We start from the raw sequence: 15,719 nt of genomic DNA on the forward strand, positions 1-15,719 counted from the left end.
GTAGTGGAGCATCTAATAATTTCATTTTAACATGGTCAGGTAAACTCTGTTCTTTCAACCAAGCATGTCTTTGAATAACTGAGCCTGTACCTGCGGCTCTACAAGAAGCCTCTAATGAATCAAAACCACATTGCAGAGTATGCTTTCCCACTTGTTCAACTGCATGCAATAAATCCAGTCAGAGACCCTGTAGTATCTGTCTAGCTTTACTGGTGCAGGGGGTTAAGAATCTGGAGACAGACTGGATTCAGAAAAAACATCATCCACAATATCAAGCACAGGGGGGATAGCCAAAGGCCTGTGCTGAGGCAATAGAAGGAAATCTCTGAGCCTTTTCTTGGATTCTGACCTGGCTCTCCCAATGGAAGTGTTCCCTCATGGTGTGCAGGGTTTCCCGAAAAGAGTAATCCTCAGGTGGTGAGGCTAAAGGAATGGACTCAAGTCCTCATAGGGAGGGAGAGAATAGCCCTGGTCAGACGAAGAATCAGAAGAAATGTAAACCTGATCAGAGGAATCATAACCTGTGTCTTGCCTAGGCCTTTTGTCAGGAGGAGGATGGGAGCCCCTGATTAAAGTAATAAGGTCTTCGGCCATTTTAAGCATCTGTTTCTTAGGCATGGATGACTGTTCTGGAGAATGCTGCACTTGTTTCTTTGTCTTTAATGGTGTTTTTGACTTTGCCTTTGCTCCTGTAATAGCTTTAACTGTAAGCTGTGAAGGTCTGAAAACACCCTCAGAAGCCGGTGTCTGCTCAGCGGCTCCGGACCCATCTTAAGGTATATTTTCCGTAGGCCCAATACCTTGAGTTTCCACAGGCCTCAGTGTCTCCACGTGGCTGTCGGTTGTGGCCTGTGGCTCTGAGGTAGCGGGTGTCAGGGGCTGCAAAAGCACCTCACTGAGAACCGGCGAACTGGTGACTGGCCTAGAAGAGGCTTCATCGTCGGTTTTGGACCTCGGATGCCTGTCTTTTTCTTTGTCTTTGCGTTTTTTATACATTCCGGTCGTCGGTTGTTCAGAGGGCATTATATAATTAAATCTTCGTCCAAAATAATGTAAAGCAAAATCAAACCAACGTTTAATAGTGCGTTTATTAAATCTAGCACAAAACCGACAACTAGTGACGTTGTGGTCAAGGCCTAGGCAAGGAATGCAGTAAGAGTGGAAGTCCTTATGAGGTATTTGCTTCCCACGAGAAATACAATTATTAACTTTTACTGACATCGGTCTGGAGCAAGAAAAAGTTTCCCCAATGGGGTACTTAGCTTTATTGAAGACTTCGGTTCTGAAATTCAATTTTGAAAATCTCAGGAATTGGCCGACCAGCACTTGCGAACTGCTTATGCTTCGGGCACCGCGCGGCAAGAAAGACTGAAGAAAATGGCATCGGTTGCAACCTTTTACCCCTGGTGCACTGACGTCAGGGAAGAGGGGACAGCAACCGACGCTAGACCAAGACTTTGGAACTCGGGCCGACTACGGGTCACGGGTCGCCTGCCAGCAGGATAACCCAAGTGTAATGACTGCAACAGTGAAACACGATGAACATGAAAAGTTAAACAACAGATTCAAAAACATTTAAACAGTAGTTGAGCAATTATATTAAAGGGGAGAAAGGCCCCGCAACAGACTAAACATTTTACAATGAGTCGGGGAGACAGGCTCAACAAAAACACACACAAAAACATTTTACAGCACCTGATACAAGGGGGTTGTATACAAGGGGAGAAAACATCCACAACAGATAAAAATACAGACTGAAATACACTAATAGACATATTACTAGGATAAACTTCAATCAAGAACACAACATGTAGCAAGGCACACTGCAGAAGTAGATTGCCTATGTCAAGTAAACTAATACATAGCTATTCAAAACACTGACTATATTTCTAATAATGTGTGTAGGTGAAATTATTATGATATAGAGTATTCTATTGACAAAATAGAATGGGATGAGGATGAGTAATGAGCAGGATGGAAAATTAAAGACATGGAGACCGAGTTTATTATTATTATTATTAGAAAGATGATAATGTTACTTTTATGTCTGTACCTTCACTCACAGCCATAAACTTCTGATAGCTATGCCTCAGTCCCTGTGAAAACCAGCTCTGTTTGTATGCAAGTCTCTCAACAAACCATGGCTGGTGCACTAATAAGGGATCCATAAATGTAGTAAGCTTCAGTCCTAGAAACAACTACATTTCACTATAAAAAAGCAAAGTACCAGTGTAACAGTATAATAAAGAATTATAACAAAACATATATACTTCATTGGGGGTACAAAAAGAACATATTTAGTGTTCCAGTGATCCCATGAAACACAGCCATGCCAAAACCTGTCCCCTACCACTAAACTGTGTTTTTCTTCCTTATTGTTGGCTCCTCCACAGCTGACCATCAACTGTTACCAGTCGGTTTACTGATTCTATCTGCCCTTCCCACTGGACGACTTCTGACCACATTCAGGTCTGGTAAAATGATGGGGCAACTGAGGTAGTATCATACTGTTGCGTAGGGAGTGTTTTTCTATTACGGCTTAATCTCTCCCCCTGTATTTGCACTTTTTATCTGAAGGACTGTCATACAATGGGCACTGTGGTGTAGTATCCACACATTTATGTGACTCAGCCAATGTCATGCCTTCCCTCTAGCACATCCCCAGTCTCTACTGCAGATCCTGCAGCAGTGTGCTCAAACACATGATCTCGCCACAGGATTATTGAGCTGATGTAAGCTACTCAAGCCCACCTCCACGCAAAAATCCACCAGCACCAAAGCCTCTAAACACAGGACATTGGATGCAGGTCTTTATCCCTCTGCATCACAGAGCTGGTTTCTGATTGTAGTTTAATTTCTGCTGTTCTGCTGTAGTGTGAACATAGACTATTTTACAACTTTTAAAATGACAGAAATATTTCTGAAATTTGCTGCAGATGCAGCTGTTGCCCTCATGGAATGAAGTCTTATTCCAACTTTGAAAAGGTTTACTGTATCTGTAACAAAAGGCAATACAGAGGGACAGCCATTTAAAAGGAGTCTGCTCTTATCCTTTTATGAATACAAAAAAGTTAATTAGCCTTTCTGAAATCATTGATTCTTCCTGTGCAGTACCCAAGTTTGCTGTGGACATCAAAACAGATGCATATGGTGGTCTCCATAATTTTGGCCGATTTGTATTCAACGACTATTGTCGTGTTGCATGGCATATAACTGAACGACAAAGAATTAAGATCACAAACTGCACAAGATTTTTCTTGTAGTCTTCAGTTTCTTTGTCTTATTTTTTAATTCCACAATCTGAGACTGTAAGCAATTCAATTAATCAGATCAGTGCACCTGGACATGTATTTAGTGGAGCTGCCCACTAAAACAAACAAAAAAAAAATGCAAAAGTGGGATTACCCTGGTATACTTCAAAATAAGATGCACACAGCCATACAAAAGAACACATCATTGAAAATCACACAAGGCAAAAGCTAAGAAATACTCGTGGTCTAAAAAGTTAAACTGCTTGACTTAGCCAGTATTAACTAAAAGTACTGCCACAACGACATGTGTGGTTCCACACCATACTCTGGGACAGGAGTAATCTTGACTTTGTCCAACACCTGCACAACTAGCTTCACCTTTTCTACAATGTAACCACACAAAATCAAATAAATACAAACAAGACTGGGAAAGAAAGGGAAGTCAAAAACTGCCAGTCATACTTCGGGACAGAAATGTATCAGGATACTTCACACTATAATCTATTAATACAGAAAACACATATGTGGAGCACTCTGATGCTTAATTATTCAAGATAATTATTAAAATTAAAAGACAGACGTCTTCTACCCACACATTTCTGCAAAAGTCAAACACAAGCACCTAATACATACTTACATTCAAATTTGTTCCCACTACGTTTAGCTTCATTCATTTTATTGGTAAGTCTGGACATCTCAGGCATGTGGTTATTGAGTTTGGCTGCCTCCCTCTGTCCTTTCACAATCAGGGGAAACACGAGGCAACGGGCTAGTACTGTACCTGATAAAGAGGAAGTAAATCATAGTTTAGTGATCCAAACTTACCTTACAGGACTTTAAAGAATGTGACACAAACTGGATGAAAATTTGACATCTAGCAGAAAAAAATCAGCTAAGAAAGTTATTAGTGCTGAAGGGCAGACTTTGGGCATCAAATCTCTCTGCCAGTCTACACAAGCATAATGGCAGGCATATTTAACAGCAGGCAAGTCAGATCAACTGCACTTTCTGTGACAAATTATGTTGACCACTGTGCTGGCTGTACAACAATGTTCCCAAACACAACAATCAATAGCAGAAACAATTACGTTAATGCAAGCAGAGGACTTGCTTTAATGCAAAAAATAAAGAAATGAAAGGCTTGACTTGGATATATTTAGAATTTGTTAACTGTAAAGCAATACACTTTTTAGTGCTGTGACATATGATACAACTTACTCAGTACATACCAGCAGGTCTGTTTCCTGATCAAAATATACCATACAGCTCCAAGACATTTCTTAAAGACTATGAAACGTATGTTGATCTGGCTTTCTTCACAAGTACTGTACAAGATAAGTCACCATCTAGGAATTAGCTAGTCCAATGGGAAGCGTGACATCCCAGACAATTATTACCTAATGCAACAGCCAAGCAATGAGGCAGAATGTCTTTCAAAAAACATAAGTCAAATCAATTATACTACATTAGAACTTGGGTATCACTTTTGCACATACACATACACATACTACAGTAGACAATCAACAGCTTCACTTATCTTCCTGGATCTTAGTCACTGATCCAACTACTTTATATTTCTACATCTTTACTGATGATACAGCTATTTACATTACATTGCACTTTTCTTCTGTATTCATTTCAAAATTATCAGAGAAATTTGTTGAAGAAAATCAGCTGCACAGAGAATTAGTTGCAACAAATGTAGTTACGGAAAGAGATTCAGAGGAGCATCTCCTCCCAGCTTATGAAGAAACCATCCATTTCCTACTCCACTCTCTTCTGTATCTAGCTTTTGTGACAACAAGTGAAGAACCCCCTTCAAAAGCCAAGTAACTGTAGGGCTAGAGGTTAAAAGAGGCTCCAAGAACAGGCAAGCTGAAACACGTCAGAGGTGTACACTAACTGAGGTGCAGGACAGGCCTTTATCAAATAAGCAGCCAAACACTGTAAAACATCCTGGACAGAAGCTGCCCTAGAAGCAACATATTAATTACCACTATAATGAGAATACAGTCGCTGACAGTTCAAACTTTCTGCTTACAGGATTCCTGAAAGAGCTGTGAGACTTCAGTTGGAAGTCCTAACAGAGGGTTGGATTTTTATATTGTGCAATGCTACTCAATGACTCTCTACACCTGGATGTACCAAGATTTTCCCTTGCCAGGAATAGGCATGAAATGAGTTTAGAGGATAAGAGGTTTCACTGCAGCAAGTCAAAGAACCAGGATTACCTTGACCTGAAGGGGGCTATAAGAAAGAGGCTTGTTCTGTCTTCGCTTTCAATTAAATGGACCCTTGTTTTTTAAATGCATTTATAACAAAAGAAAAACATTCATAAACTGTAAACTTTAAAACTGCATTAAATATACACACAAACACACACAAACTATGGCCAACAGTACAGCCCCTTTCTGGAATGCCCTGTGCCACCGTCGGGGTTATCCACTCGTCCCTCCAAGAGTCTGTTGGAACTGGACGTGGTAAGATTGGTGGACCAACTGTTAGCAGCCAGAGGCATTCCTACACCAGTTAAACCCTCCCTCCCTTCTGAAGCAGAGGGTTCTGCTCCAAGGACCCCACAATATTTTCCTCCTCCAACCTCCTTGCAGGTTTTGGAAGAACCGTCACCGACTGCAAGCCTGGTTCCAGTTGCTTCGGCATCGATGGTAGACCTGACCTCGGCGCCGGAGACTTCTCTTTGGCCTGAGTCTACTTTGAAGCCATGCCTTCCTCGGTTCCGAGACTGTCCTGTCGGCACCGTGTACCTGGGTACGGCGCCTACCTTCCCTGCATCGACCTCAGTGCTGGTCACCTTGGCAGGCCATCTCCTCCCATGACTCCCTCCTTGGTGGTGGATCCTTTGGGGCAGGGTGTGACCCTGGTTCTGAGTTTGTCTCTTTCGGTTCTGGGCTCTCATCTCTCTTCGGGGGGGGGCTGCACTCCAAGCGATGGAGAGAGCATTAGCCTATGCAGGCTCCCAGTTGGATCCACTGGCGAAGGTACGCCCTCATCCTGCCTCTGCGCCACAGCTTCCACAACTCACTTTTACTGGACACCGGGCTCTGGAGCTTCAAGACACCCTTCATCTTGGTTCCCCCTCTGTAGTTTCCTCCTCTGATGCTCCCCTCGAGGAGGTTCCCTGCAAGACAATGTGCAAGAGGAAGCACTTTGATTCCCCAGAGGAATCATTGACCAAAGATATGGACTACAATGACTGGGAAGGGTCCCACATTCGCCCCCTGATGATGTCTCTTTTGCAGACATCTTGGAGATCCTTAACCAGTGGGGCGATTGGAAGTCCAGCACCCCTTCCTCCAAGGAGAGCATATTCTTGCAGGCTTTCCGGGCTTGGTCCTCTACCTCCTGGGTGACCCCTCCGGCAGATGAGCCTGTACAGTTCACTGTGCAGCAGACATGGAAAACTCCTGATGCCACTGAACCAGTTCCCTGTAGGCAAGATAAGATCCTATCACCTCCTGCAGATAATCCCCACTGGCCCAAGGGCCTTCCAGTGGATGCTATGGTTGTGGCGGCAGCCACAAAGAAGGAACTTGCCAAAGAGAACACTGCTGTCCATCCCCCGAACAGGGAGTCTTGGGCGATAGGATTGGGAATAGAGTCTTTTCTTCAGCGACCTTTGCTATACGGTCTATGAACTATTTGGCACACTTTACGTGACTTCAGAGAAACTTAATTATCGAACTCTCAAACGGTGGCAGGAGCAGTCTCTGATGAGGTGCGAGACAAAGTCACCTCACAGCCTGCCACCATGGAATCAATTTTGAATTCATCCATGAAGTTGATTTCACACTCAACCTAAGGGGCAGCGAGAGCAGCAGGTGCTGGTGGTGTGGGTAGATGCCACGCCTGGATGCAGTTATGTGATTTTTCAGACCCTTTCAAGTCTTCCTTCCTTCCTTATTGCCCCCATAGCGGCCACATGTCTGTCTGGCTTTAAAGTTAAGGATACGTTAGCCAGGTGTGAGAAGGACGGTAATGCCTTGTCTGCAGTGGGTGTCCGTTTTTCCACTCCTCAGAGATCCTATTCCAGGAACCAGAGGAGTGGGAAAATGTGGTATAAAAAATCCCAAGGGCCTTTCCATGACACACATGGCAAATTTTCCCCCTGGGGCAGAAGGGATAATACAAACTGAAGATGCCCCTTCAGAGGCAGAGGGTGTCCTCGTTAACCAGGGATCCAGGGATTAGTTCTCTGGGAAGCCCTAGCAGAGCTCATGAGGAGCAGGAAATTACTACAGAATCTCGAGTGCAGACAGTAATAACCAGAGACTATCACATTCCCTTAAACTCTATGCCAAAGCCATTGAGGCACATTCCCGATGTCCCACCCAGTCAAATGGAATCTGCAGCTATAGAAATTTAAAAGCTGCTTCAAAAAAGAGTCATCCAAGCAGTTCCCTCACACCAGATAGAATCCGGGTTTTACTCAAGACTCTTTTTAGTGCCAAAACAAACAGGGGACAGGAGGCCAATTCTGGAACTCAGCATCCTAAACAAATTTGTCAAATAAGTAAAGTTCCGGATGGTCACGGTACAGTCTATACTCTCCTTTTTGGGAAAAGATGATTGGATGTGCTCTACAGATCTTCAGGATGCATATTACCACATAAAAATGAACCAATGCTCCAGAAGATTTCTCCACTTCTGGCTGGGAGCCAATCAGTCCCAATTTTGAGCACTCCCCTTTGGCCTCTCTACAGCCCCCAGAGTGTTTACCAAATGCATGGGGCAGTGGTGTCAGCTCACTTGAGACTGTAAGGATTCCGGGTGTTTTCATATCTGGATGATTGGCTCCTTACTGCCCCAACCAAGCATCTACTATTATCAGCGATTCATCACACCCGACAACTTCTGACTCATCTTGGCATTACAGTGAATGAGAGCAAATGCAAACTTATGAAACAAACAAACTCTTGACGACTAGAATTTACAGAGGTGGAATTCGACACATAGCTTTGTCGAGTGTTCCATCCCCCCCTCACAGGCTACAGAGACTCGGACTGCAGCTCCAAGTGATATTGAACCAAACGAAAGTTTCAGCCCGAGCGGTTCTTCAACTCTTAGGGTCCATGGCAGCCTCCATTACGACGGCTCCTTTAGCAAGATTACACGAGGCTTCTCCAGTGGTTACTAACAACACAATGGTTTCCCTTGGACCTACCCATGTCTTATCAGATCAGGATAACCAACACTTGCAAGAGATCTCTTGTGGTAGATGCAGCCAGACCAAAATCTATGGAGCCATCCCTTTTCCCCTTCACAACCCAGAGCTGTAGTGACCACGGACACCTCCCTGATTGGGTGGGGAGGCCATTACCAGGGACAGACGGTTCAAGGCACTTGGTCACCCTTTGAGGCCAATTTGCATATCAATGTTCTAGAAATGTGAGGGCAGTGCTCCTTGCGTTGCAAGCATTCCACTCTGAATGGCAATCGTTCCTGAAGGAAGGACAGTCAGACATGTCCGTAGTCTGGTACATAAACAGGGGTGAACCAGATCCTACCCGTTGTATCGAGAAGCCATGCAAATCTGGCAATGGGCAATAGCTTCCAATCGCTTTCTACTAGCAATGCACATTCCCAGGGATTCCAAGGTGATTGCAGACAAACGCAGCAGCTACTTTGCCCTAATTTGCTCGCAGGGGGAGTCCCCGAGGGACGCTCTACTACACGATTGGCCCGCGGATCTCTTCTTCTCCTCTCCCTCTAATCCCACAATTCCTGAAGAAGGCTCTTCGGTTGAGAAGCAGAGTAATTCTCATTGCCCCTCTATTGGCCTTGACAAATTTGGTTCCCCTTCCTATAGACTCATCTAATTCATCAACCCTGGATTCTAGATCCAACTCCAGACCTGGTATCACATCCACAGGGTCGGATTCACAAAAAATATAGCGAGCCTCAAGTGGACAGCTTGGTTCTTCCACTTCCATTGATTGCCAGGCAAAGTAAACTATCCTCTCCTGTCAGTCATATACTTCTGGCTTCTCACAGACCATCCACCAGGAGGCTTTACTCTAAATGGAAGCGATTTTCTATCTGGTGTCACAAAAAGGAAGTATGTCCTTTTTCAGCGCAGGTATCAATAAGTCTTAGAATATCTGCCTGGCTTTCTTGAATCTGGGGCTGCAGCCTCTTCAATCAGAGTCCATCTCTCTACAATATCCAACTACCATAATGGGTTTGATGACTCCTCTCTAATTTCTCATCGACTATGTAAACAATTTCTGAAGGGAGTACTACGTATCAGGCCCCTTTGAAGCAACCAATTGAGCCTTGGGATTTGACTTTAGTCCTCCAGTCCTTAACCAGTTCCCCCTTCAAGCCCGCGGCCAACTGTGATCTGAAATTCCTGTCTTGGAAAACATTGTTCATGGTAGCCATTACATCAGCTAGACATATTTCAGAAATACAAGGTTTGTATGTGAATCATCCATATCTAGTTTTTCAAAAAGACAGAGTATCCCTATGGACAAATCCCTCCTTTTTACCAAAAGTGATTTCTGACCTAACTATTAACCAAACGAAAGACCTGCCAGTTTTCTTTCCAAATTTTACTAATAAAGTGGAGTACACTTTGCATTTCCTCGATGTCCACAGACAATTGCGTTTTTATCTTGATCGGGCAAAGTCGATCAGAAAGTCTGACCAACTTTCCATCATCTAGTCTGGTCTCAAAATGGGAAAATTAGTTTCTAAGGTTACCTTATCTTAGTGGCTAAGATATTACATCACCTATGTATACCATCATAACAAAGTTGCTATTGCTTCTCAGATCAAGGCACATTCCACAAGGTCAGTGTCAACCTCTGTAGCTGGCTTCCATGGATAACATTTGTGCAGCAGCAACGTGGACCCCTTCTCAAACTTTTATCACACATTACAAATTGGACATAGTCTCCAGGGGAAGAGCTGCTTTTGCTTCAGTGGTACTCAGGAACATTCTTCCATAAGGCCTCCCAGGAAACAAGGTAGCTAGGGACTCCGGCCAACATGTAAGGAATGAATGAAAATTAACAACATCAGATAAAAAAGTTATGTCTTACCATAACATTCCATCTGTGTTGTTCATCTTCATTCACTTATTACAATCCCTCCCACCTTCCCCCTCCTAAGACTCTTGGAGGTTCGCTTATAGTCCTTTAATCCTGATAAGGAAGTTGCTCAGAGAAAGCCTCTGGTTTCTCTTTATAATCTGTCCTGTCTTCTAGGAAAATTCTATCTGAGGTAATGTGGAGAAGGGCACTATGGGAAAGATTTAGCTTGACAGCTTCTGGCTGGCACGAGCTTGAAAAAACAAGTTGGAACCAAGGATCAGCTCCGAACCCACATGTAAGGAATGAATGAAGATTAACATCAGATTTTAAGTTATACTAAGAAGTTAGGTTCTTTCTTCACTGTTGAGTGACCTCGGAGTTGGTATATATAATTAGCAGGGGGTGAGGGGTGCAAAAACATCGAGATATGTGACAACATTTAACCACGTAGAAAACCACTGAAATATATGACAAAGTCAAACCACATCTTCTCGATGTTTTTGAAAGGAGGCAGACCCCCCTGAACCATGCACAGACCCCCTGATTATATATACTAACTCCAAAGATGCACAATGGGGAGGAAAGGGATTTTACCCTTTCTTAGTATAATTCATGTTTTGTCAAATGTTTTTTCAGTTTAGATTGTTTTACTTTTAGATACTCTAGTATTGATCATTTTACTGTTGATCGTGTTCTTCATATTATTTCGGGTACATACATATATATACACACGCACATACATACACACACAGACACACACACATGTATATATTTGTTATATCATTAGAAACACTGTACCAGTGGTCATCATACCATAAATGAACAAAGTACAGATGTGTACATTTACCATAAATGTAGATGTTAGAGTGTATTCACTGTTGCAGTTATTACATTTGGGTAATCTGCTGGCAGGTTGCCCTCAGTCGGCCTGAATAACAAAGTCTTGGGTCCTGCGTCAGTTGCTGTCTTCTCTTCCATGACGTCAGGTCGTTAGGGGTATAAAACATGCAGCCAATGCCATTTTATTCAGTTTTTCTTGCCCCAGATGTCATGTGCCCTCCAAATGGGGAGCAAAAATATATATATAAATAAAACAGTAAATATATAAATGCATCTTTAGAAACATAAACTTTACCTTCATCTAAAAGCAACACCACCACAAAGGCTTTTGAGTATAGTGAAGGAAAGAAAAGGAATAGAATGGGGCATGGTGGGTGGGTAACCCGGACTGCAACAGTGAATACACTCGAACATCTACATTTATGGTAAGTGTACACAACTGTACTATGTTCTTTGTGTTTCACTGTTGCAGTCATTACATTTGGGTAGAATCCCAAAGCTATGGATGGGAGGATGGAACTAAACAGCATTATGAGCGGCTATAAGGCCCTGCAGGACTGCAGTGGCAAAACCTGCCCTGGATTTGGAGAAGAGAGGTAAATGATAATGCTTTGTAAAGGTATGAACAGAGCTCCAAGTAGCAGCTTCTAGAATATCTTTGGTTGGGACCCCTCTGAGAAAAGCTGCTGAAGTAGAGGCAGCCCTGGTGGAATGTGATCTGATTCCCTTGGGAACAGGTTTACCATGGTGCAAATAGCAAAAACGAATGCAGTGGCTTATCCATTTAGAAATAGTCTGCTTTGATATAGCTTTCTCCTCTGATCCTGCAGCAAATGCTACCAGTAGTTGCTCAGACATTCTTAGAGATTTGGTCCTGTTTTAGTAGAATCTTAGTTGTCTGTGTACATCCAATGAATGCAGAATCCGCTCCCCCTTGTTCTGCGGATTTGGGTAAAATTTTGGCAGGTGAATGGTCTGGTTAAGAGCCACACTGGATACCACCTTAGGCAGAAAAAAAGGATTGGTCCTGAGGGACACCATGCCCGGGTAAAATATAATGAAAGGCTCCAATGCCATGAGAGCCTGTAGTTCTGAAACCCTTCTTGCTGAAGTGACTGCCAAAAGAAAAGCTGTTTTCCAAGAAAAAAATGTTATATCTGCAGTAGCTGCTGGTTCAAAAGGAGGCAGGGTGAGTTTTTCCAGCACAAAATTGAGGTCCCATGCAGGGGTTGGTGCTCTTCTGGGAGGCCTTACATTTTTGGCCCCTCTAAGATACTGTTTAAGCAGTGGATGAGAAAAGAGGGGAGGCTCTGTGTTGTAATGAGCCGAGATGGCAGAGGCATGGATTTGTATTGAAGAAAAGGATAGGCCCTTGTCAAGCATCTCAGTTAAATACTGAGAAATCTGAGGAATATTGTGCTTTGCTAGGTCTATTCCTTGTGCTTGGTTCCAAACACAAAATCTCTTCCATTTATCAGCATAAGATTTTCTAGTACTAGGCCTTCTGGCTTCCAAAATAACATCCATCAAAGATTTACTGAGAGGTGTGGTTTGAATAATTAGTTGATTAGCCATGCTGCAAAATTCAGAGTTTGGAGTAGAATTTGATAGTTCTGCTGAGACAGTAGAGGAGGTATTTGAGGCAAGTACCATGGAGGAAGATGTGACATGTTCCTTAGAAGTGGGTACCAGTGCTGGCGAGGCCAGTCCGGAGCAATTAGGATCATTTTTGGTTTTTCCTGTCTGACTTTTAGTAAGACCTTGGAGAGAAGAGGCAGAGGGGGAAAGGTGTAGACTGATAGGTTTTTCCAGCTGAAAGACAGGGCATCTACTTTCCATGCTTTTCTGTGATGAGCTCTTGTGCAGAATTTGTCCAACTGATAACTTTGGGGAGAGGCAAATAGATCTATGTCTGGGCTCCCCCATTTCTGTGTTAATATGCTGAAGATTTGTGGATCCAGTTTCCATTCGTGCGGGTCCATAAGATTTCTGCTTAGGTCGTCTGCCAGAGTATTTTGCTTTCCTGGCAGGAATTGAGCTTGGAGATGTATTTGGTAAGTCAAGGCTGTGTTCCACAAGGCCTTGGCTAGTCTGCAAAGGGGGTAAGAAAGTGTACCCCCCTGCTTGTTTATGTACCACATAACTGTGGTGTTGTCCGTCTTTATCCATAGTTGTCCTGGATGAAGTAAGTCCTTGAAGGCTGTCAGGGCATTCTGAACAGCTAGCATTTCTTTCTGGTTGATATGCAGATGCATTTGGTTTGGGCTCCATTTGCCCTGAATGCATCTCCCTGCCAGGTGCCCCCCCCCCCCCCCAAGCATACTCTGATGCGTCTGTAGTTAGGGTTTGGGTGGCAGGGGGTAGAGTGAATGACAGTCCCTTGTTTTGGTGACATGTCTCTGCCCACCAAAGAAACCCCTGTTGCAGGCAGGGAATGAGAGGAACCATTGTTTCTAGGCTGTGACAATGCTGACTCCATAAACTTTTTAGGTACCATTGAAGTTTCCTCATATGAAGTCTCTAATATGGAATTAGTAGAATGCAGGATGCCATGAACCCCAAAGCCTGCAGAATTTGTCTTGCAGATAACTGGGTTCTTGTTGCCATTTGTTTGAAGTATGTTGTCAGTTGACTTTGTTTGTCTGGAGTGAGGTAAGTCATCTGGGCAGTTGCATTCAAGCTTGCACCCAGGAATTTAATTATTTGAGGGGGTACCAGTTGTGATTTCTTTTCGTTTATAGTGTACCCTAGGCATGCTAGAAGCCTTTTTACAAATGCCAGATGTTGAAGAAGAGTGTCCTTGTCCTCTGCTTGAATGAGGCAATCGTCCAGATAAGGATACATCTGAATGCTTCTTTGTCTGCAGAATGCAATTACTGGTGCCAGGCACTTTGTAAAGACCCTGGACACAGTAGATATGCCAAAGAGCAGTGCAGAGAATTGGTAATGCGAAAAACCTGCTTTGAAGCGGAGGTATCTTCTGCATGATTCCCTTATTGAGATATGCAGGTATGCCTCTTTTAAGTCTAGAGCTACTAACCAAGCATTCTTGCCTAGCATAGGCAGTAGCTGTTGTAAAGTCACCATTTTGAATTTTGGAATGTCCAGGAACGTTTCCAGAATCGACAAGTCAGTATTGGACACGGTAAATTGTCTTTTCTGGGTACCTGGAAAAGTCTTGAATAAAAACCTTGTCCTTTATCCTTTTCTGGTACCGGTTGACTAACCCCCATATCCATGAGGGACATGACTTGTATCTGGGCCTCTGCCCACTGATTTCGTGGCAGATCCGGCCACCCATTTGGAATTGGGAAAGTATGGAAATGAAATCTGTACCCCTGGGATACTATGTTTAATACCCACTTGTCCTGGGTAATTAACTGCCAATTTTGAGCATGAAGTGCTAGTCCCACCCCCCCAATGGGGCTGCCAAAAGATAAGTGCTTGGTGATGGTGGAGGAAAGTCATTGAGACTGCTTACTGTAGGGTTGTGCTTTGTTTCCTCCAGATTTGGAGGTGGAGGCACCCCATTGCTTTGACCTGTAAGAACCCTGTGATTGATATTTGGAGCCTTTTGAGCACCTGGATTTGCCCTGATTGGCTCTGTTGGACACAGGAAAGGACCAATTTTTAGTAGGCCAGTGCCTACTGAACCTGGGTGGCTGCACTTGCAAGAAGTCTTTTACAGTTTGCATAGATTTAGCTTTGTCTTCCATTTTCTTTAAAACCTCTTCTGCCTTATTACGAAACAGAGTATCATGCTGCAAAGGGGCATCCAACAATTTACCTTTAACATGATCAGGCAGATTTTGCTCCTTGAGCCAGGCATGCCTTCTAATCACAGATCCAGTAACGGCGGCCCTACAAGAGGCCTCCAAGGAATCAAAACCACACTGCAAAGTATGCTTTCCAACCTGTTCTGCTGAATGCGATAAATCCTGTAACTCTATTTTCCACAAAATCAGAAATCAACATAATTTTCTGTTTCAGTAAGCCCATAACATGCTGTTGACATTTAAGCATATGAAACTGGCAGTTTAAAACCCTGATTGCCAAGGCTGCAGACGTATAAACCTTCTCTAACAGAAGGGGTAGGATTTTTGGCTGTAGAAGCCTTTACACCCTTGGGACCCTGAGAGAGAGTCTCAGGATCAGCAGCAAGGTTTTTGAAAAGAAATTCGTGGGAGTCAGGAACCCTGTAATATCAGGGAATCAGGAGCCATGCTTGATTCCGAGAACACATCATCAACAATGTCTAATACAGGAGGTATTGCCAAAGGCCTATGCTGAGGAAGAAGGAAATCCCTAAGCCTCTTTTTTGATTCAGAGAAGTCCTGACTCTCCCAGTGAAAATGTTCCCTTAAAGTAGGCAAAGTCTCTCCAAAAGAGTAATCTTCAGGAGGAGATGCAGATGGGATGGATTCCTCTGCATCAGAATCCTCATAGGGTGGAATAGAAAATTTCTGATCAGAATAGGAATCAGAAGAAATGGAAACCTGATCTGAAGATTTATAATCAGTGCCTTGCCTAGGCCTCTTATCAGGGAGGGGTTGGAAACCCCTGATCAAGGTAA

At 43.5% G+C, this 15,719-nt stretch overlaps 1 protein-coding gene across 2 annotated transcripts in view; it reads right to left on the reverse strand.

Annotated features, from left to right (window-relative positions):
• OXA1L (OXA1L mitochondrial inner membrane protein) overlaps window positions 1-15,719 on the reverse strand; it is a 634,732-nt gene that overhangs the window by 424,626 nt on the left and 194,387 nt on the right. For both annotated transcript variants that reach the window (XM_044058379.1, XM_044058378.1), the window contains one exon: window positions 3,889-4,032. In XM_044058379.1, coding sequence (XP_043914314.1) covers window positions 3,889-4,032 — 144 coding nt within the window. The remainder of the gene's footprint in view (window positions 1-3,888; window positions 4,033-15,719) is intronic.

Source organism: Protopterus annectens, chromosome 16.part0 (assembly GCF_019279795.1).
Source record: "Protopterus annectens isolate FY-2018-M chromosome 16.part0, PAN1.0, whole genome shotgun sequence".
NCBI classification, from domain to species: domain Eukaryota; kingdom Metazoa; phylum Chordata; order Ceratodontiformes; family Protopteridae; genus Protopterus; species Protopterus annectens.